Below are 23,330 nucleotides of genomic sequence, written 5' to 3'. Positions count from 1 at the left end.
TAATATGGACCAGTAGGTCTGAGCCATCAGAGAGAAAAAAAAAAAAACATGCAATTTAATACTAGTTTGCAAGACAATATTGGTACGAAATATGAACCACTCGATTTAGAGCAAAAGGCGTACCAATACGGCAGCTGTAATGAAGCTATCCAAAGGTGAGTTAGACATTTTCCGTCGTAGCATCAGTCTGAAGTTTCGTGCATTTTTAGTGATATGGAAACAAGTCAGCCAACGGAAATTATATTAGAGCCAGTACAAACAGAGTTATCTAGCACTCCAACTGATTTTACAAATCAAAATAAAAGTCGTGCTATACAATCTGACCCAGAATGTCTCGACCGACCCACTGAACCTTCGGACAACCGATTGCACACTTGCGATGTCTGCGGCAAAGGATTCAGTTCAAATTCAACTTTACAGAATCACAAAAATATTCATACCGGTGAAAGACCGTACAAATGCACAGTATGCAATAAAGATTTCACTTCCAATCGTGGTGTTACTCAACACATGGCTATTCATACGGGTGATTATCGGTATAGGTGTGATGTATGTGGCAAGGGTTTCATTCGAGGTTCAAAATTGAAGGAGCACGAACGTATTCATACCGGGGAACGGCCATTCAAATGCAACATATGTGACAAAACGTTTCATATTGATAATAATCTTGCTCAACACTTGCGCACGCATACTGGGAAGCCTTCGTTCAAATGCACCACTTGCGGAAATGAATTTGCTAGTAGTACTGCCCTCACCAATCACCAGTCGGTACACACTGGTGAATATAGATATAAGTGTGAAGTATGTGGCAAAGGATTCATGATCAAGTCTCACTTGAAAGTACACGAACACATCCATACGGGAGAGCGGCCTTATAAATGTACTGTGTGCGAGAAAGATTTCTCCAGTAAGTTTGGCTTAACATCACACATGTTTATTCACACGGACGAGTTTCGGTACAAGTGTGATATTTGTGGCAAAGGCTTCCATTTTCGTTCGAATGCCGAAAATCACGTACGTATTCATACGAGTGAGTACCCGTTCAAATGCAGTGCATGTGACAAACGTTTCCGACGCAAATTAAATCTTACGGAACATATGCGCATTCACACGGACGAGCGACCTTATCAATGCACCATGTGTAGTAAAGACTTTACAAGGAAGTTCTGCCTCAACGCCCACATGCGTCTTCATAACAGCGAACCATCGCATGAATGCATCATATGCGGAACAAGTTTTCACACCAAATATGCTTTAGCTAAGCATAAGTTTAGCCACACGGGCGAATATTGTTGTAAATGTGATGTATGCGGCAAAGGATTTCATGACCACAGATTTTTAAAGGAACATGAACGTGTGCATACAAGTGAGCGCTCGATCAAATGCAGCGTATGTGGCAAAGGTTTTCGACGCAAAACGAATCTTACCATGCACATGCATCTTCATACGGGTGAGCGGCCCTATCAATGCAGCGTGTGTAGCAAAGGTTTCATCAGAAAAAGCTACTTAACCGCACACATGTCTCTTCACAAGGACGAAGCATCGTATAAATGCAACATATGTGATAAGAAACTTGCCACTAAATTTTCTTTAGCTAGACATAAGATTTCCCACACGGGTGATTATTGTTGTAAGTGTGATGTGTGTGGCAGAGGATTTACTGATAGCAAACTTTTAAAGCGACACGAGCGTATTCATACAGGTGAGCGACCGTTCAAATGCACTGTGTGTGAACGAGACTTTTCCAATGAACGCTCGCTTACGGGGCACATGTCTACTCACACAGGCAAGTATCGATTTAATTGTGATATGTGCGGCAAAGGTTTTCTGGACAGTACAAGCATGAAGAAGCACAAGCTGATTCATACTAGTGGGAGACAATTCATATGCCTCATATGTGACAAAGCTTTCAAGTACGAAGTGACTCTTACCAGACACATGCGCCGTCATACGGGCGATCGATTGTATAAATGCCCCACATGCGGGAAGGATTTTACAACGCAGTATCGTTTAACCAAACACATTACTATTCACTCGGAAAACTTTCGATATAAATGTCCCGTGTGTGACAAAGGCTTCAGTGAACTATCTAACTTGAAGGCACACGAGAGCATTCATTCGGTTGAGAAACCGTTCAAGTGCGTCGTGTGTGAACAACAATTTAAGCTGAAGCATATCCTCGTGAGACACATGACACAAAGGCACACGGGCGAGAAACTCCCTTTGTAATATTCATCTCATAAGACACATTGACGTAGCGTAAGTGTAAAACAAGTAGTTTTCAAGTATTTATTTTAGGCAATGATGGTAAAGTGAAATTTCTTGCATTAATTCGAACAAACCTGAAATATATTGTTTGGATGGAAATGAAGAAGCTGTTTTAATTGACATATTGGTCTAATTCTGCCTTTCTCGACTGGTGCAATGCCAAACGGTATTTGCAATCATGAGCTGAGCTGAAGTAGATCGCCCGTAGTTGCATTTTGTGATTGACCGAATGAGTGGAAATGTACAATGAATCAAGAAAATGACGCTTAGGAGAAGCAAATCATTTTCACTGTACATACCCACTCACTCGTAACTTTTTATTAAATGATAAAGAACGACGCTGGCTACGACCAAAGGCTGTGCTACTAAGGGAAAGGAAGGCATGTTAGTCCGAGACCGCGGGTACCACTGTATCTTCACGAGCATCACGGGATAGGAGATATGTTTTGGTAAACAATATGATCTCAACAAAACCTGATTTTCGATAGAGATGAGAAATATAATAAGTAAGAAAAATATAAAATATCTCCAAGGAATCGTGCCTCACCAGTATCCCTTTTCTCCTGCTCACTCTGCTGTCAGCAACGCGAGATGAAACAAGACCACTGAAAGAATTAAATAAAAACACTCGCGAATGAGTTATTTGCAGAACAAAGCCTAGACCTTCAGTCTGAATGAAACGATCGACTTGTAAACTTTCACACATTCCATAGAAATCCAACAACACCGACAATGACATACAGACGGCGTTTCGATCAGTTAACAGGTTAATATCGTTGAATTTTGGGGCGGTAAATTCTCATTTCCCTCCGCTTGAGCATCTTTAGATTCGCGGATAAACATTATTCAATGAATAGCACTCTCACTATTAAACACACATTTTCCACATCTGCACTATCACTAAGAATAACTGTTTCAACCAAATTATTAACTATACGTAGCAAACAACACATTGAAATTATATTGTGCATGCAGATAAAAATCGGAAGCGACGTCTCTCTCGCCTGATTATGTTGCTCCAGCGAAGTTCACTGTGCCACAATGGTATGTAGACTGCCATGCTATATATTAATCATTCATAATTGTACGAAAATTCACTCCCTTGTAACGTTCGGTGTCAAACCCATTGATTCCCAAACATACATTATCAACTTTAAGCGCATACAGAAAGTAATATTCCATCGTTATGTGCTTCGATAGTGGAGGAAAGATAATGTTTCCATTTATATTGAAGCACGTGGTTCATAAACAAGACAACAAAATATGTATAAAGTAACAAGATTCTATCAGTTGATGTATAGGAAATGGCAGTTCAACTGACGTTGCTGCGCTGGACTGTGCAGCGAATTGCAGATTAGTGCTGCAGCGACAATACTTTTTTGAGAGTAGCACCAGTAGCACCGCATTGCACTCTCAGTGATGCCAACTCTCCTCTCTCAAATTTAACCACAACATAACGAATGCTAAACCGACGACACGACCTGCCACTCGTCTATCAAAACTGTATCGTAAATTTAACTACCCCTCAGTAACTGAAAATGTCAAATCCAAAACGCTAGTGAATTTTTTTAAACTGGCAGCACAAGTTGATATATTTATTGATTTTGAATAACAGTCACCATATCCTTGGTTACTGCATATCGAAGGCAAGATGAATGTAAACAAAATAAATTTCAGATCGGTTATTATATTACGGAACATTTTAATGGATTTACCTGACTCGAGAGGAATGTAAAAAATGAGGAGTATGAGTTATGTCTTCTATAAAGCCAAGTTCAAAATTCAGGTCTTGACTTGAAACCGTTGTGTGAGAAGGAAGACATGGAAATGACCGACAACGAGCTGAGCGAAGCTAGTGCTCTGCGGTACCTGTATAACGTACGGTAAAATGATTTCTTTGTGGAATTCCACTAGTAATCCTCGAATAGTGGCCAACAAGGTGAAATACTGTTTCCACTTCTGCGCAATCAACCGACACAAAACAATTTTGACACCGGTATATTACACCAAATCCTACTGCCCAGAAAAGCTAGCAGTTGAAGTGTACGGATGAATCGCTGGAAGCAGATCATTGTCCTCGTTCGTTGGTTCCATCCTTAGTTTCGATTAAATTCCGAAAATCGAGTTCATTTAAATGCATTTCTGCATAATTTGGACAAAGTTTAACACTAATAGAACTATTCCACCGCTTTCTAAACATGTTTATTTGTTTTGGGGTTCCTTGGTAACTAGTCCATAGCAACTTAAACAGTGTTGCTCGAGAAGATTATTTTTATCATTTACAAGGGGTCGCTAGATTTGTGGTAACTGGCGGTGAATCGTTAGCGAACAGTTTTAATGCTGATTTTTCTTCGAAGTGCCTGGTCGTGTCGTCGGCTAAACTGGATATCCTGACTTCGGTGCAAGCATTCTTCGTTGAGTATAATCATAAATTAGAGATTATGCTTCCGAACAATTTCTAGTATTATCAGAAATTTCTGAGTCAAGTCATCTTGATTCTTCGATATTCGTACTTTGAAATTTTCAAACTGGTGACTGTTTTACCTATCCCGAGCTCCACTGTCTAGTTTACAGAAAACAAACTACACGATGAAAACCAAGTGAAGTGATTGTTACGGAACAAGTTCCGCGTGAACTTTCTCGCAGCATAGAAGCTGAACAAAGTATTTTAGAAGTAGCTTAGAAGTTCGTTCGGTTGCGCCGTGTGAGCTGTCAAGTATGAATAATTACTTAGGAAACAAGCTGCGTAAAATTCCATTCATGAACTATGTAAGCTACACACTTAGAAACTTACGCAGAATTCGATAATTTGTTACCGAATTTTCAACAGCTGAAAATTTTGTAATTAGTTCGGTAATTAAATTGATTACCGATCGTTTAGTAATTGTTGAACTATCAAACAACTACCGTAAACTGTAAACCAAATGGATCTTATTGATTGTTCGATAATTTTTTGTTTGTTTGTTTTTCTTTGGTCAAAATTCTGGATTTTCGTATTTCAAAAAACAAACACAAATTCACAAAAACGAATGCAGAAAATTCCAACCTGTTGTGGCTATGGTTTTATTCCACGAAAAAAGGGTCAATTGTTTCGGCTGACCGGAATTATGAGCGCCTTCCAAAACACTTCACAATCCGTCGAGTCCACCAGAAATTACCCTCGAACGATTTGTGTAGGCAGCAAGTGGACAAGTAATACAAAATTATGTTCTGCCTATAAGTAAACAAAAAGCTTTTAGTGGTTCTAATGTTTTAAATACTTTAGCACCTGTACCTCAATCCATTCGATGAACTCTTCAATATTTTTTTTTTCGTTTGGTTATTAAAAAGACACTTACTGAAAATATTAATAACTGTTTGACAGCTAGTTTCACGACAATCAGTTTTCACAGCAGTTCGGTTATTGGAAGATAGTTTTACCATACGGACAGTGTGGTTTTTACCGTACTCGACGACTATTGAGATTTACCGTATGAATTGTATATCTATTTTCAAAATTCAGTAATGAATATTTACGTAAAACTGATCGTCCGGTGAAAATTTGCATAATTATTGTAAAAAAAAACTCATGTGCCGATCATTTCTATAGATTACATTTGGTTAGTTGGGTACGTCTTGCTCTACTATGGGGTGCTTTTTCTAAATTCGTAATCTTATTTCCGATGCTCAATTGGACGAGTGTAAAAGGTCAAAAAAATTATTTTCTTCTTCTGTGTTAGATGGGACTGGACGTCGTGGTCAGAACTTCCTACCAGCAGGAACAACAACAGACGCTCTGCATGGTATAAAGCCGCCTCAAACACTCAGGTTTCGCTCTCAATTGTTTCTAAAGTCTCATTTGAATTAGAAAATTAAATAGAAAATTTTCATTGAAATTTTTGACTTGTACAAGTTGAGACAAATAAAATTGAACCTCTCGAAATCAAGAAGCTTCTTTCAATCGTGAAAGAAAATAGGTCCTTCTCATTCTGGCAGGTGAGTCCCGGCCACGGAAGAGACCTGAAACTGAACTGAATTAACATTGGTCCTTCTCATTCCGGCAGGTAAGTCCCGGCCATGGAAGAGTCCTGAAACTGAACTGAATTAACAATGACAAGTTTATTTTTGTTTTATTCCGATTGAATTCACGTGTGATTTTAAGGGCTGAGGAGAGTACCGTAAAGTGGGTGGTTTTTTGCTATTTTCCCGTTTCAAGTTGAATTTTCTTGGAAACTGTGCAGAATATAGAAAAACCCACCTGACAATGTCTTCGAATATTAGTGGAGAATATTCTGTGAAATTTTCAGAATGATTCATTGAGTTTAGCGGTCGTGTTGTATTTTTTCTGGCTGAAGAACTGCTGAAAATTGGAACGCTCGGAAATGCATACCTCTACTTGTGCATCGAATATCTCGGCTTTGAAGGCTTGTATCATAAGTCTACCGTGACAAAGTTTAGATAATTTAGTTTAGATGCGATTAGTACATAAAAACATATGTGATCGCGATAAAAATAAAGTCTTGTATATTTCTGTGAAACAAAGTCAGTTTCAATGCATCCGCCATTTTTTTCGCTTTGGTTTCCTGATAGCATTCTGAAAAATGAGAGAGAAATAAAATTGACTCGACAAGGCTGCCAAACAGTACAACAAATTTGAAATTTACACAGGATTTTAAAGAAATTAGTTCAAGCCTGCCTATCTGTTACCTGTGGTTAAATTCACTACTACAATTAAACGACAATGGCAAGACATTTTCAGTACACCCACAGCTAAACGACTCCGAAAAGTTCGAATACTGATTATAATAACGAAAAACCACCCTAACTGAAAAAAAAAACGAAAACCAATTGTGTAGATTCCATCAACTGTTTGTTTTATTGACTTTCGAGTGCCACATGTAGCGCAAACAGTGCTTAGCGCAAGTTTATACATCAATTTGATAACAGCTTTACAATCAGCGGGGAGTGCAATTACTTCCTATGATACATGTAGAAAACAAACTTCATTCTTTGGGATTCCGTTTGTCCTTTTTCTTTCGCTTTCGCTGTTTTTCATCGCCATGCGATTCCTGCTTCTTGCCGATGCACACCCGACAGTACCAGTCCTCGTTTGAATCGGGTGGAACCTGAATGCCAACGCAAACCCAGTGGTACCATGCGTCACAACCATCGCAACCGATCATCGGTGTACCATCGTCAACGCGGCCACAGGCAGGACAAATCCACACCACATTTCCATCCGCATCCTTAACGTTAACCGATGCACTGAGTGGAACCGGAATCGTTACGCCAAGACTGACCGAAACTGAGCTACTGCTCATGTTGCCATGAGATTTGGCCTTCGGTTCTTTTGGTGGTTTCTTCGAAGAATGTGGTATTACATCGCCAAGGGATGCCCCTAAGCCGGCAATAATCGTTGATGTCGATGAGGCTGATCCTGATTGCGATGCAGGTTTGTTCGATAGACCGGACGAAGGATTGTGTGTGGGAGTTACCGAAAATAGATCGATGGAATCTGGTAGCGGCTGAATTCCACGTGGTCGTGGTTTGGCTGCAATATCAGAGCTCATATCTAGTTTGCCACCCGTCTTACCGAAATGGTCGATCGATTTGAATGGTTTTCCTCCATCATCGTCCTTGATTTTGGTTTTGTTACTCGGAGTCTTCAGCTTCGGGGGTCTCGTGACTAGCGCCGAAATACGTGCTAGTTCTGGTGAAGCTTCTCGTTTGCATTCTGGTTTTTCCTCTCGGCTCAACCCAGTATCAATGGTCGTCACTTCCGGTGTGTTGGATCGTGGAGACGGATTTGCACTGGAACCTAGCTTCAGCATTAACTTCGGTACGGATGCAGACGATCCGTCGCTGTGGTCTCGCTGATCCGAGCTACTAGTCGCAGTGGTGATCCCAGCAGCAGAGAAGGAAACAGAATCAAAGACGGCTGCCGATACGCGTTCCTTCTCCTTCCGTTTCTCCTTTTTAAGTTTTTCCTTCTTTTTCTCTTTCTTCTCCTTCTTGCGCAGCAGGTCCTGTTGAGCACCTTCCTCACCCGGAACGGTACCGGTCTCGAGACTAAATGGCTCTACCGGTCCATCAGGATTGAACGAATGTGAAGACCTAGCAATGACAGAAAAAAAATTATACATGAAAAAATTTTCAAAATAAAAAAAATTCTTTTATATCAACATACTTCGGTCTCTCCCGGTCACGATCCTTGCTTTTGTTTTTATCTTTTTTGTCCTTCTTCTTCTTGATTTTGCCCTCTTTTAGCTTCCGATCTTTCTTGTGTTCCTTATTTTTACGTTTTTCCATTTTGTCCTTTTTGCTACCGTCGTCAGGGCCCATGGCCGCCATCGTCACCGTCGACTGACTGTTGGTATCGGAATCCGACCCAATTACGATAGTTTCACCCGGTGTGATGGGTAGAACAGTAGGAATCGACGCTGCTAGCTGTTGTGGAGCGATGTTCAACATCGGTACAACTTGCGATGGTGGAGTCGGGTCCGGTTTTTGTGCCGGTGGCTGAACGGTCATCGGCTGTTGGCGGGTATCGGGTAGAATTGTTTTGATGATGGGAGATTTTTGGACCGTCGTTTGGTTAGCGAGAATAGTGGATTTGGTGGAAAGGTTCAAGGAGTGTTCCTGTGGAGGTGGTTGAACCGGATGATGTTGCTGTAGAGCGGTATTCTTGACTGCTGGGGACATTTGTTTACGGCTTGTGCCAGATGATTTAGAGGACATTGGTTCAATTTGGAGTGATGGTGGAACGAGAGGAGCAACGTTGCAGGTGCTTTTCTGCAGGTCCAGTGGCGTATGAGCTAACTTCGTTTCCGGATCCAGGTTGTCGTAGTTGTCCATTGTTTGGACTTTCGGGGGACGTGGATAGCGCAACAGATTGCCTATATCGAAACGGGGTGGCATCGGTGGTATTCCAAAGGGGCCAGACGGAAGAAACGATGGTTGACCGGGAAACGAATTGAAGAGTGGATTCTCTGGAATAAGCCCTGGACCGGATGGCAGCGGAAACATTCCAAACATCGGATTCCGTACCTGAGAGGACAGGAATGCTGGTGGCATTGCTTGGTTCAACAGTTTTGCGTAAGATGACACTGCATCTTGGAGTGGTTTCTTGTCGATTGGGGATGCCGAAACTGGAGGCAACTGTTGCTGAGATGACTGCTGCTGTTGAAACTGTTGCAATAGATTCAACTCATTCATCAGCTGGGCATTCTTTGCTTTTTTCGGATTCGGAGCTCTTGGCTGTCTTTGCCGCTGTCTTTTCTTTTTCTCATCCTTCGGAGCAGGCAAGCCAAAGTTTGGGAACTCACCGAAAAGGGGTCCTGGTCCAGTCGTCAATTTGCCAGAATCGCTCATCCAAGAGGCACTGGAACTGGAACTAGACTGTAGTTTTATGTCCGGAGTTTTTGGCATATTGGAAGGAGTTTTCGGGGGCGAAAACTCGCGGGAAAACGATGACATTAGTCCAACGCCCGAATGATCACCGGAATTCATGCTGATGTTAAACGGTAGATCAGGGGAAGAAAGAGTATCCTGAAACGGGAAGCCACCACCGGACGCTTTCGGGAGTCGTCTTTTCGCCATTGGCGTGGTTGGAAATTGTGCCTGGTGTGGGGGACTTTTATCATCATCGATGATAATTATTGGACCCTGGGCGGATGTCGTGGGGGATGGTTCTTTTTTGGCCACCTTCTTGAAAATGTTTAGTTTGTGTTTGTCGGGAGAAGTGTTGTGTAGACCAGGTCCCGCCGTAGACGGACCGGGTGATGGTGTTATCTCCAAACTAGGATGGAGTTTTTGCAAAATGTCCAACTGAGTTTGAGCGGGACTGTCCGGGAAATTTGGTTTCTGCATCGACGACTGCTGTTGGGGAGGAAAAACTGATGGCTGGAATAGTCCTGGCAGAGGTTTCTTCCCCGGTGAAAACATATCAAGGATACTTTGGGCATTAAGGGGCGCTTGGAATTGTTGCAATTGTTCCATGTACTGCTGCTGTATTTGCTTCTTGGTAAGCTTGGGACGTTTCGGTTTCGGAGGCTTTGGCGGAGTAATTTGATTCAATAACTGGGGAGTATTCTGAGGAGAAAACATTCCCCCGACATCCATGACTGGAGTCATAGGCGTTGCCGCAACCGAGGATTTTTGTTTCGGTAATTGTTGCCGTTTTTTTCTTGGAATCTTCTCTTTTTTCACTTTCTCAGCCGTTTTCACGGGCATTACAGGCGGTGCTAGTTTCTCTACTGCCGGAAGGGGCATCAATGGTTCCGGTGGTTTAACATCCGGTACAGGAAGGGGGGGCTCTGGTGGAGGTTCAGGACTAACCAGAACTGGTTTAATATCTTCAATCTCGGCAACGGATGGTTTTACATCGACTACAGGAGTAGCTGCTGGAGTCACTGGCCTACTGACAGGTTCTTTGTCGCCGCCATCTTTTTTCTTATCCAACTTTTTATCTTTCCGCTTTTCTCTTTCAACCGGTTTCTTTCGACCTTTTTTCGTAAACTTGTCATCCATTTTAGACAATGGCAAAGCACTAGTCACCGGAATAGGCGGTGGTGGAGGAGGTGGAGGCTTGGGTTTCTCTTCCGGTATTTCGGGTACCTTCGAATCAGGCAACTTTCCCTCCCGAGCCGGCGAAATAAATCCCGATGTTGTCATAATGACACTGCTAATTTCCCTCGTTGGTCTGCCTTCATCAGTTTGTGCTCGAGTTTTCCTCGTTTCAAGTCCTCCTTCAGACCCAAACTCAGGCGGCCGCTTGAATGTAACGATCTCTTCGTTTGAACCAGGTTCCAATATCGCAACCTCTTCTGCACCTACTTCTTCGAATTTCTCAACAAACTCTTCAACGTCTGGCTTGAGATCCTCTATAGTAGCTTGTTCCTCTTGCTCTTCTTCGAGCATCTGTGCTCGTAAAAGTTGACGCCGATTGGCTTCCTCCTGTTCTTCTTCCGAATCCACTAACATTGGAGGCATATGCTCGGGGATGTGCACCGGCCTGGTAAGGACCTCCTTACTACCAGGCTTCATAAAATTCAAGTGAGTTTCCTTGGGTAACGGATACTTTGGAACTTCGAATGGCCGCGCAATCGGATCTACAAATTGCAGGTATTCTTGCAGATCACCCAAATTTATTCCAATGTCTCGGTAAGCCAAGGCTACATCATCCAAGTTGGGATCGGTTCTATTGTACAGCTCCGAGTAACGATGAGTTAATCGAGTTATATCCTTAAGGTACTGATCCAGTATATCCATCAACAGTTCCAGCGGTGTCGACTGGATTGAGTGCCAGCCGATGGTTTGACATACCTGGGCAACCACAACCTTCAGCAGTTGATGTGTATATCTTTCCGACATCTGCGAATGGATTAAATTTATCAACAGGCTGTTCAAGGAGCATCATCTGAGAGAAAAAAAAACCTACTTTAAAATTGAATTGTTTGTTTATAGTCGTCGTTCAGGACTGTCAACGTAGCGCTTCTTTATCGTTTTTCACCACTACACCCTCATAAAGCGCTCTTTAATCACCCTCCGTTTCACACAGCAATCTTCTAGTAGCGCGACACAGCGACAAACGGTACAAGCCAGATAAGCAAATTTTTCAACTCAATTTTTATTCACCATTTCAAATTTTGCAGTGCAAATTCATAACATTTAAGATGACACAAATTGTTATCTACCAATAGACACTATATTCAAGTGGTTTTGATTAAGAGAAATTGTTTTAAAATCTAATTAACTCAACAGTACGTAATCGCACTTTTCATTCTGATGAGTCGCACTTCATTAATTCATTTGAGTTTTCTTTTTTTTTCATTTGTATTTGACGTTTCCCATGTTCATGTTCTACACTGCAAATAATTGATACTGTTCTCTATAACTTTTTTCGCTATATACACTGAGAAAAAAAATCTTACTAATTCATAAGCGGCTCTTACACGAGATAGGGTAACACAGGTATTTTGACCACATCATATATTTTTGCCCACTTAACATTTATGGATTTAATCGATGTTAAGTAGCCCGTTCTGCATCAATTTGAAACTAATCACATTACATTATCTATTGCGGGAGAGTTTTTCAAAAATATTACAACATTTGGTGGATATTTTTACAAAGTGGGCCAAAATAAAATCAATCCTAAAATGGGCAAAAATATCTCTGTTACCCTAATACTTTTTTCAATACAAGGAGTATTGACAATACTATTGATCGTGTAGTGGAAACTTTATAAGATTGATGAAAACATTGTCAAAAAATCAAAACAGCTCATACAATATTTTCTCTCCTGAGAGTAAAGTCGACGACACGACCAGGCACTCCAAAGGAAAATCGGATTGAAATGTGTTCGTGATTTACCACCAGTTACCGCAAATATAGCGACCATTTGTTAATGATAAAATTGAAATTCTTAAGCAACACTGTTCTGGTTGCTACAACATAGTTACCAAGGTACGCTAGAAATAAAAATAAACAAATAAATTGAGAAAGTTCTTCTGAATTCGAATATCGCAAGATTGCTTCTTCTCATAACAGATTTATAATTTCAGTTTGACCAGATGGTGGTGTTTTGGAAGACTCTAAAAGCTTTTTAATTTAGTAAGCTTTCAAATATGAATCTCCAGAAAATATACGAAATCTAGCTGTGTATATACCAAATTTCGCTGTGGAGCTCTACATAACCTTCGACTGCGAACTTCACTATCAATATATTCGAAAATTTGACGAAGTTACCATTTAATTGTTTTCTGATGAAAAATGAAGAGAGCGTGTATAAAACAGCCCAGGAATACGGCCGGTTACTAACTCAAATTGTTATCTGTTCATATAATAAATATCGATTCTACCATGACACGATCGACCGCAGTAAAATGCCTATTATTTATTTTTCAATGAAAAACTAAAAATAGTTGTTGCAAAGGTATTTTACTTTACATCTCGTTCATGGATGTTCTGTTTGTAAAAGTACCGAGTGTTTGAATACGGGTGGATTATCTTAAGTATGACTCGCAAAACTTTTAGATGTACGAAAAATTCTGTCATCAAAAATACTTCTTCACTAAGAATTTTGGTGAAGTTAATCTAAGTCGGCTTGATTGTTTTAATTTTTCTTCAAATTTTCCCCGTATGAGTTATTATTAATATTTTGTCGAATTGGTAACCATATTCGATAGTATCAATTTCGAGTGTAGGGAAGAAAAAGATGCTTTGATTACACCCAAATTGGAGCGAACATAGTGACAGCTACACCACAGACTAACAGACATGACAGTATGTGTAAATTCTTATAAAAATAATTTTTCGTGATGCACTAGTTCCACCTATATTGTACTGCGCGAACTATTTACTATCGGTACACCCCTTGTGTTATGTAAAAGTTTTTTTTACTAGTTGGTTTCCCTCGTTTGTCAACACCGATCAGCTGCTTGCAGGGATGCCTGATTTCATCATAATATTTGAAAATGGATCGTTACAATAAATTATTGGATTATGTTGATAATATATTTAACTTTTTCGCGATGTTGGAAGGTAACCATTTATTTGACTCAACGTTGTTCATCTAGACTATTTTTTTCTTTCGTTGGTAGTTTTCACCCGAAATAAGTGGCGGCAGACCGGAAGCAAGTAAATATTGTAACAAAACGGGTTCGATTTTGCGTTGGAGGATTAGAAGTAGACACAATTATGTACATTGTTTTGGCAATATGTATTAAATCTGTATTCTGCATGAAATTCGCATGCACGTATACAAATCAATACATTACAGGTAATTCTGTATGAATGGCAACTCTGTGGTAAATGAAAAAAATAAACCCAGTCTAGATAACAGACAGGATGTTTTGATAGGGTAACGTGGCGCCATCATGACATATCTCGGTTAATTTTTCAAAAGGGCGTATAAGCAAGTGACAGTTTCTCTTTGTTTACTTTATCTTCTATTAATTACCAAGCGGTTTCCACGTTTATCACTCAACTCTTTGCATGAAATGGTACCCGAAACTTTCGACTTTCAAACAGAATAGTGATATCAAAGAAAATCATTTTAATCACAAAACTTAAAAAAGTATGAAATTTTTCAGTGTAGGTTAATAAACGTGGTGTGGTTTAGCAGCAAAACCTGTTGATATGGCAACTCTGTACCCAGCAACCGTGCACAAACCCCTTGCAGTCAGCCATTTTCTTCATTCATCTCTAAGCAGTCGTGTGAGTCGGTTTGTTCGAGTTGTGTGCGGTACGTTCGCGTTGTTGGTCGTTCTACTAGCGGTTTTTCTTTCTCGATGTGTGTTACGTAAGGCTACTCTCTCTTTTCAGCGAGTGTGCTACAGTACGGTTTGAACGGTGTAACTGGTGTGCGCGAGAACGAGAAGTCCGAACCGGGAGAGCTTGCGGAGCGCTAGTGTTCTTTTTATAATTACCGAAAGTGAAAAAACGACATACTAGCAGAGTAAAGTGAAGGAAATCGTATGAAATTTGCAGCATTTGGTGATTTTTGAAATATTTTCCGCAGTATCTGTGTGCGGCTAGAAGAAAGCATTTACGACAATGCTGAAGGTATAAATCCAGCAAATTGAAATAGAGCAACTACTTGCGGAGTAACTTGTGGTTTGTGAAAACTCCCGTGTGTTCGAGAAATTCCGGAGATTGTTCCTTATTTTTTAATCGAGGTCAACTGATTTGCCGAGGATTTTATTTGCGAGTCCGAGTGGTTCCTCCATCTTGATTTTCACTGTGCGTTCGAGGGCAGTTTTTTTTCCTCCTACCGTGTCCCCTTCACACCATCTCTTGCGCTTGCCTAGCTGCGTGTTTTTCCTACGGTTACTGTGTGCGGCCTGTGTCACACTGCCAGACAACTGAACGAAAACATTGATAGGTCAAAGTTAGCTGTGGCATGTACGAAAGTGTCATTTGGAGCCCAAGTGCATCGTAAATAGATGAACAAGTAAAATTGTTTCGTTCGGATATTGATTTTGCACGTGTAGAAGAAATCGCCTGAGTGGGTTCCTGTGTAAAAGTACTAGAAAGAGAGAAGAGAACAGACGAGACGGTCAAACAAACCTTACAGTGATAGTCGATTAGAGCACAGTACCACGCTTGGTAGAACCAGTTTCGAGTGAGTTTTTTTTTCAATTATTTTGTATACCACCATCGACATCGCAGGTTTCTTGCTGAAACGCGTTTCAGAGACAACATTTGATAAGGGTCAAAAAGTTCAATCAAGTTTTGCTAAATTTATTTTGAATTCAATATAACTCAATTACTGGTTGTTATACGAGGACCGGTGATGTCATTATTATCAAGTAATGTCATTTTGAACGGTTTCTCGTGTATTAGGCTTAAGGTCGTCACAGCTAACCTAAATGTTTCTGGCAATAATTCAGTAGAACTTTTTACATCCTCATTGCTCAACATTAGGCAAATATACAGAAAACTTCATTTAAATAGTCCAACTGAATTTGTCAAGTATGATCTTAGATTTTGACGTCACGACAAAAATCTAATAGATTCAGTTCGAATGAGAAACGATAAATCAGTTGATTGAAGGTTCATAAAAATTGTATAGTGTATTTTTTTAGTGTAATCATTTATGCTAGAACAAAATTTGAAGTTTTGAAGGAAAAAAGCAAAATTGACCTATTATGAAATGTTGTCATCGACCTGTGAAGAAATAACATTGGTGAGTCGAAGAATTCAATGACATATTCTCGTCCAAGCTGCTCTACAAAAATGAGACGAACGCAAAAATTATGTATCTGAACTTTCTACCGAAAAAAAAACGAGAATTTTTCTTCAATTGTCTGAATAGTATGGTTAAACATTTCAGCATCACTTGATTCGATCAATGTTATTTCTGTCACAACCTTTATATTTATATCTGTTTTGTTATGCTATTTCTAATAAACTTTCGTCATAATTCTTGGAATGCTCACCCATATGACCGGAACCGAACTACAGCAGAACCTAGAATCCGTATATTCTCTTCTACCTGATATACTTTTGTGAAACGATGATGGATACGGAACTCGGTGGAGACTCACTCGGTATGCCTGGAGGAGTGCTGGTCGTGGAGGAGGAAGGAGACGAGGCAGTGGAATTACCACTGGAAGAGGACGGTACCTTGTCGATTTCGACTTTGCAGGCACAGTTCTATGGAGCCTGTGGATTGAAATACCGTAACCCGGAAAACAAGGCAATTCGTGGGGTTCGTTTGAACGATAACAAGTTACATCCGTTCTCGCCGGAGCAAGGCTGGGGAAACCATCAGTACATTTGTGTGTTTCCGAAGGAAAATAAGCGCAAGAGTGACGATAAGCTGGAGAATTCGACTCCCAAAACAAAGCGGATTGAGAACAAATACCGGACTACCACGGATTTGATCGTGCTTGGATTACCTTGGAAAACCACTGAGGAAGGGCTTCGTGAGTATTTTGAAACCTTCGGTGAGCTGCTCGTAGTTCAGATCAAGAAAGATACAAAAACTGGCCAATCCAAGGGTTATGGCTTCATTCGTTTTGCTAACTTCGGATCCCAGATGAAGGCATTGTCCAAGCGTCATCTGATCGACGGTCGTTGGTGTGATGTCAAGGTCCCTAGCAGCAAAGATCAAATGCAGCACCAAATGCCTAGCAAAATTTTCCTGGGACGTGTAACCGAAGAAATGACTTCCGACGATATCCGAGAATACTTCAGCAAGTATGGCGAGGTTACGGATGTGTTCATTCCAAAACCATTCCGTGCGTTCGCTTTCGTAACATTCATTGATCCCCATGTTGCGCAGAGTCTGTGCGGAGAAGACCATCTGATCAAGGGAGCATCGGTATACGTATCGACAGCATCTCCAAGACCAGAACATAATCGAAACCAGCAGAAAAATCAGATGGGTAATATGGGAAACTATGATGATCGCGGACGCGGCTCTGGTGGATCAGATTATGGTGGTCCGCAATCACATTCGAATATGAACAGCAATTATCATCACGGCGGTGGTGGAGGTGGATACAACAATTTGCCTCAGAATCAGCCAATATGGAATTATAATGAGTACTCACAACAAAATCGTCAGAATAACAGTAACATTGATAGTATGCCGAATCTTCAAGCGCTTGGTTTGAACTCGTCAGGTCCAAACGGAGGACAGGGTAATGCAGGTGGTCTTCACGGAGGTCATCACGGTTCTAGTGGTGGAATGAGCGGTAATCATTTGAGCGGTGGTGGTGGAAGTGGCGGTGCCGCTCCTGGTGGAAACAGTGGTGCTCCTGGTGTTATCGGGAATCATGGTGGACCAGGAGGTGGAAATATGAACCTTAATCAGATGCCGTTGAATCCGGCCATCATTGCAGCTGCCTTGAGTCAATGGAGTTTAATTGGGAATCAGATGCACAACAACCCGCAAGGATCGGCTGGTCCCGGTGGACCTGGAGCCCAGAATGCGAACGGATCAGGTCCGGGTAATCCCACTGGACCTGGTTCTGGTGGTCCAGGAACAGGACAGGATTATATGCCGTGGAACGGTTCAGGTAACGGTACTGCGGCCAGCGGTGGTCCCACTGGAAGAGGAGAACAAAATCGACAGTAGACTGTGACGATAGGTTTTCCTTTTTGGCTTTTAAACGCTTTCAAATAGACATACACACATACTAACGCATTGATTGACACATACTAGAGATTGTTTAAGTACGTAAGGATTTAAATGATTTTTGTAAAGTTTTTTTTTCTGTAGAATAATTCCCACCCGATAGTGAAAGAGTGGGAACATTTTCCTTTTTGAAAACCGAAGAATCTTGACCGTAGGCAGAAAATTGAAACCTATTTTAATCTACTTTCGGTTTAAGTTTTAACCATGCGATCATTGTTTAATTTTGAGAAACAAGTAAATTACAAATATTTAATTCAGTATGATTGAGAATTCTACTGTTGTTACTTTGTGTAGAAAAATGTTCAAATTTGCGATCGGTAAAAGGTAGGTTTTTGGTCGAACGAATGGCTTACTGAATGATGAAATCGAGAGTCCCACGACCACAGGGTCTAGCTGCAAATGAGAGCCTCCCTTTGTTTACTTTCTCATTTGATTGATTATTACGGAGTCATAACCGCAATTTCTTGAAAGCTTGAGGTTTTAACTTGAAAAAGCGAACAAAGAGAAACTGTCACTTGCACTTATTGTCAAACTGGCTGGAGCTAGCGAAGTCGATCTTAGAACTGACAGCAAGTATGTACGAAATTTGCTGAAAGTTTGATATCTCGCGTTTTTTTTTTCATCCACTGATGCGAATAACTCTGGGCGAGCACAGAATAACCATAATTCCTTTTGGTTCATGTGTCGGTCTCATAAAAAATCACTTGCTGGTAGCAGCACTAATTTCGGCTTCAATTTACTTTACCATTTCAATCAATCAAACAGCGTCAGCAGAGCTCACTCTAACCAATGGTTTTTGCATATAAGAGATGACTACTGAAGCTGAGATGAATGGGGGAACCGTTACCCTATGACAGCAGGCTTGAGTCGTTAGGAACTTTGTAACATAATAGCAATTCTATTTTGACTTTAACCCGGAAACGTAACCGACCTAACTTTACATATACTGACCTATAAAAAAAAACAACCGCTTTACCGTTACTGCGAGTGGTCAAAATTCAATATTTGAATACCCCTAGGTAGCAATAAACATCAGTACGTCGAGAGGAAATATGCGCGAAAAAGAGAATTCAATAGTTTCCATAATAGTCCAAACAAACAGCCTCGCTATGACGGGAAGGATCGAGGGACGAATGTAGCATTTTAATCGTGTGAAGAGGAAAAATGAGAATATATGCGAGAGAAGCACGCAAAAGGACTGCGACGAGAACGACGGCGACGACGATGACGACGACGACGACGACGATTAGGATCATGAGAGCGCGCTGGGTTAATGCGAGAGTAATTTGCGCGCGTGAACGAAAAAGAGCGAATGCTACAGAGAGAGAGGTACCCATAAGATCGTATGTCGGTAAAGAAGTGCTGTAATTTTTTCCCTAAATTTTCAACTTATTACACCGAAAATAAGAACAGCAAAGAAGATCGATGCAGAAGAGTTCATGGAATCCTACGCAATTTAAACTAGTTTTAATGAAGGAGAGAGAGAGAAAATTTAGTTTCGGATTGATTGATTGATTGGAAGTTTTGTTTTCAAGTGTGTTAATTTTGATTTTTTTGTGCATAACACCTAGTTTAATCATTGCGAGAAGAGTATGCGCGATATATAAATTTATGCAAGAGTATATTAGCAGGTGAGGAGTACTACTTACAGTATGAGACAGAAAGAATTAAATTCACAGCTATTCTGACTATAATAACAATTATTATACTATTTGCGAGGAGAGGAACATAAATATTAAATAAAAATCTTATATATTGTCGAGCAGATGGTGTGGTGAATGTTAATTAAAAAAAATTCAGTTGCTAGAGAGAAATAGAACAAGCAAACGTTTATGAATGTGTTTGAATACTAAACGACGAGAAGAGTCATAGCAATGTAATATTTTGAATGCGCATTACCCCTAGCATACATCCCCCAGTAATTAGAGCAAGATAAAAAAGCTGATAAATTGATGAAAAAATAAGTTGTGTAAAACAAAGAACGATTGATGTGCGTATCGTTTTTTTTTCTCACCCGTTCAAAGATAGTTTTTTGAAAGAAATCCTGTTTTGGAAATTGGTTTTGAAAGGATGACCTACTTTATCGATAAGTATTTTGACACAAAACATTTAAAAAATAATCATTTGGATGAAATCGGTAAAGTAGAGTTTGTGTTTGAGTACTGAGCTACATGGTTGATTGTCAGAGCTTAATGGCATATTTCGGTAGAAATCTCTGCCCGTGTCTTCTCTCCACGTAAGAAAGGGTAAATTTGTGCGAGCGGAAAAAGTTGATGGGTACACGATGACGTACGCGATTCTGTTGATGTATGATGCTAGCGATGATGATGATGATGATGATGGTGTAATGATCAAGATCGAAATGGATAAAAAAAGAGCACGTGAGCGAGAGCAAATGATATGACGATTTGTTGCGGGACTGCGAGGGACGAACGAACGATTGTACGCGCGACCTCTAAGAATATGAAATGCGATGGAAGGTGGATAAATGGTGCGAGATGTAAGTAAACCGTCAGCAATATACTAAGCAGCAGCAAAATTGCAACTAATTCAGTTGTTTTTTTTAATTCGTTCGATTCTTACTTCACTTTTCTCCTAATTTTTCATCCCGTTTGATTTTGTTTTATCGTGTTATCCGACTGAGGATCCACAAACATACGTTTTTTTTCTCCCATACAATGTTAGAAGGAATCTATTCTTGGCTGTCCGAACACAAACCATATGAGCAGTAGCATGGAAAGTCAAGATGGAAGCAAACATTTTGTTTTCTGTTTATCGCGAGTGTGATTCACCTTTGTCAGTCGTGTTTGGTTGTGTTGTTGCCTGTGAACTCTATTCCCTATTCGTTTTTTTTGTTTTTATAAATCCGCTAGAAATATTAATCTATTATTTTTTGCTTCTATTTCTTCTCTAATAAATCCAACACAGAACGCAGTGACTCTGGTGACTGGTGGCGCATCCGGCCTGGGTCGCGCAACCGTGGAACGCTTTGCCCGGACTGGAAGTAAGGTGTTACTGTGCGACTTACCTACCTCCAAAGGCAGCGAAGTTGCCAAAGAACTAGGAGATAATGTCGTCTACGTACCGGTTGATGTAAGTCATTATGTTCATTATAATTATGTCTACTAAATTCCCCTTTTCCACAGGTTCTTTCCGAACAGGATGTCACCGGTGCCGTAGATTTAGCAAAAAGTAAATTTGGCCGATTGGATGTTGCGGTGAACTGTGCCGGAATAGCGGTTGCGATTAAGACGTACAACTTCAACAAAAAAGTTGCACATAAGTTGGAAGATTTTCAGCGAGTTCTGCTGGTCAATACTGCCGGTTCGTTCAACGTAATTCGTCTGACGGCTGGTTTGATGGGTGAGAACGAACCCAACAAAGATGGTCAACGAGGAGTGATCGTGAATACCGCTTCGGTGGCCGCGTTCGACGGTCAAATTGGTCAAGCTGCTTATGCTGCCTCAAAAGCTGCCGTTGTTGGTATGACGCTTCCGATTGCACGCGATTTAAGCACACAGGGTATCCGCATCTGTACAATTGCTCCAGGACTGTTCAACACACCGATGCTGCAGGCTTTACCGGAAAAAGTTCGTGCCTTTCTGGCGAAAACGGTACCATTTCCGCAGCGTCTCGGGGAGCCTTCCGAGTATGCTCAATTGGTAGAATCGATTGTCGAAAATCCATTACTCAACGGAGAGGTCATACGACTGGACGGGGCTCTGCGGATGATGCCTTAATGAGTGAAAGAGTACAGGGTAATGTGGCCTTCCAGCGAAATGCGATTTTGCAAACAGTTTATGCATTTATTAGTAGTTACCGGTGATCGTATAACGAGCAATGGGTTGTGGATCATTATGATTTTGTAAAGTGATTTTAGCTACAGAGTAGTTTTGAGAAATAAAGAGAAACTTTGTTATCTAACGCGTTATAATTCAACTCAAATAACAGAGCTATTATCCACTCCTAACAACGTCGGTTGTTTATGTCGTTTTCGCTTGAGAAAACTGAAACTGACCCCATCAAACAAACACTTTTCACGAAACTGTGTTGAATTCGCACTTAGCAACGGGGGTTTGAGCAAACCTGATATACGCCGTTTCGAATAAGGGCGATAACAACCAGGTTCGAAACTGACTCGATTTTCAGTTCAACAACGTTGAAACTAGCTTCAAACAAACGGTTTGACAGCAGTTAGGGTGGAAACTAGGTTAGGTATGGCATCAAGCTGAAACGACATTATTTATTTGGTCTTCGAAAATTTACATCGCACAGACACTTAAATGCTAATTCTTAATTTAAACACATTTTTAGACACATTAAAATCAAATTTGTCATAAACTTCATTAAACAATCGGCAACATACATTAAAAGGGTTGTTTTGTCCATATTGTGTGCGATGATTAGGCAGCTGAAACAGTTCCATACGCCGGGTCCGTCTCAACGGGGCACGAAATTGTAGTTTTCCTAGTAATTCAGCATAGTCGATATTATTACCAACAATGTCGAAGATTAGAAGACGTTGCAAGGTTTTTCTTCTGCTCTCTAATGTTGGAAGATGGATAAGTCGACAGCGATCTTCATAGGAGGGGAGGTGAACGGGATCGGACCAAGGCAGCAGACGTAGAGCGTAAGTTAGTTTCAAACTGAAAACTGACCACGAACCAGGTTACTGGTTGTGCACAGGAAATTTATTTTCAGTGAAAGGAGTTAATGTTGTTTACTTATAGGGTCCGCCATCTAACTTTTTTTTTTTTGAACTAGCGGTTATTTCGACATTGGTAACCTTAATGTCACTTCTGATTGGCAGAAACTTAGTTTTATTCTTCCGCTGAACGAAAATGGATGTGTATACGCTAGAGGAACGCGTGAAAATAGTGCAGTTTTACTTTGAAAATCATGGTAATGTTGCGGAATTTTCATCTCGGCGGGTATGTTAATAAGCAAAATTGTCGCATCTGGGTGACGGAAAACCCGCACGTTATCATGGAGAAGCTGATGCATCCTCAGAGAGTGACGGTTTGGTGCGGATTTTGGTCTGGCGACATCATTGGGCCATTTTACTTCGAAAATGAGGCAGGAGCCGCCGCCACGGTCAATGGTGAGCGCTACCGCGCCATGATTAGCGGTTGGTTCTTTTGGGGGGCTGTCAAAGATAAGTGTTATGTGAACAAGTCAGAGACAATTCACGCCTTGAAGGACAACATTCGTGTAGCTGAAATAAAGCTGCAAACAATCGAAAATGTACTAAAAAACTGGACCGACCGTATAACGTACTGCAAAGCCAGCCGAGGCAGCCATTTGAATGAAATTATATTCCACAATTAACCGGAAGGATTGCACTTCATATGAAAAAATAAATTTTGAAATCGGATGAACCGTTTGTGTTTTATTGCATGTTTAAAAAAAGTTACATGGCGGACTCTGTATAAGC

At 40.7% G+C, this 23,330-nt stretch overlaps 3 protein-coding genes across 5 annotated transcripts; 2 read left to right on the top strand and 1 right to left on the bottom strand.

Moving 5' to 3' along the window:
• On the top strand, positions 1–6,094 carry LOC131426356 (zinc finger protein 883-like). The gene is made up of 3 exons (XM_058589026.1): positions 1–155; positions 210–3,312; positions 5,988–6,094. Exons 1-2 carry the CDS (start codon positions 49–51, stop codon positions 2,227–2,229), a joined length of 2,127 nt encoding a protein of 708 aa, XP_058445009.1. The 5' UTR covers positions 1–48; the 3' UTR covers positions 2,230–3,312; positions 5,988–6,094.
• Positions 6,095–7,105: 1,011 nt separating this feature from the next.
• Positions 7,106–12,049, bottom strand: LOC131426355 (transcription initiation factor TFIID subunit 3-like). The gene is made up of 3 exons (XM_058589025.1): positions 11,687–12,049; positions 8,435–11,619; positions 7,106–8,361 (listed from the first exon to the last, which is right to left on the bottom strand). The coding sequence occupies exons 2-3, from the start codon at positions 11,617–11,619 to the stop codon at positions 7,251–7,253; spliced, it is 4,296 nt and encodes a 1,431-aa protein (XP_058445008.1). The 5' UTR covers positions 11,687–12,049; the 3' UTR covers positions 7,106–7,250.
• Positions 12,050–14,451: 2,402 nt separating this feature from the next.
• On the top strand, positions 14,452–21,815 carry LOC131426354 (3-hydroxyacyl-CoA dehydrogenase type-2). Of its 3 annotated transcripts, none has more exons than XM_058589024.1 (3): positions 14,452–14,814; positions 20,825–20,989; positions 21,043–21,815. In XM_058589024.1, exons 1-3 carry the CDS (start codon positions 14,806–14,808, stop codon positions 21,634–21,636), a joined length of 768 nt encoding a protein of 255 aa, XP_058445007.1. In that variant the 5' UTR covers positions 14,452–14,805; the 3' UTR covers positions 21,637–21,815. The 3 variants fall into 3 exon arrangements, with proteins under 3 accessions (XP_058445007.1, XP_058445005.1, XP_058445006.1); XM_058589022.1 differs by lacking the exon at positions 14,452–14,814 and adding an exon at positions 17,548–17,777; XM_058589023.1 differs by lacking the exon at positions 14,452–14,814 and adding an exon at positions 17,836–20,396.
• The last annotated feature ends 1,515 nt before the right edge of the window (positions 21,816–23,330 follow it).

Source organism: Malaya genurostris, chromosome 1 (genome assembly GCF_030247185.1).
Source record: "Malaya genurostris strain Urasoe2022 chromosome 1, Malgen_1.1, whole genome shotgun sequence".
Taxonomy (NCBI): Eukaryota; Metazoa; Arthropoda; class Insecta; order Diptera; family Culicidae; genus Malaya; species Malaya genurostris.
Note: the sequence above shows the minus strand (reverse complement) of the source record. Positions and strands in the feature narration are given on the sequence as shown.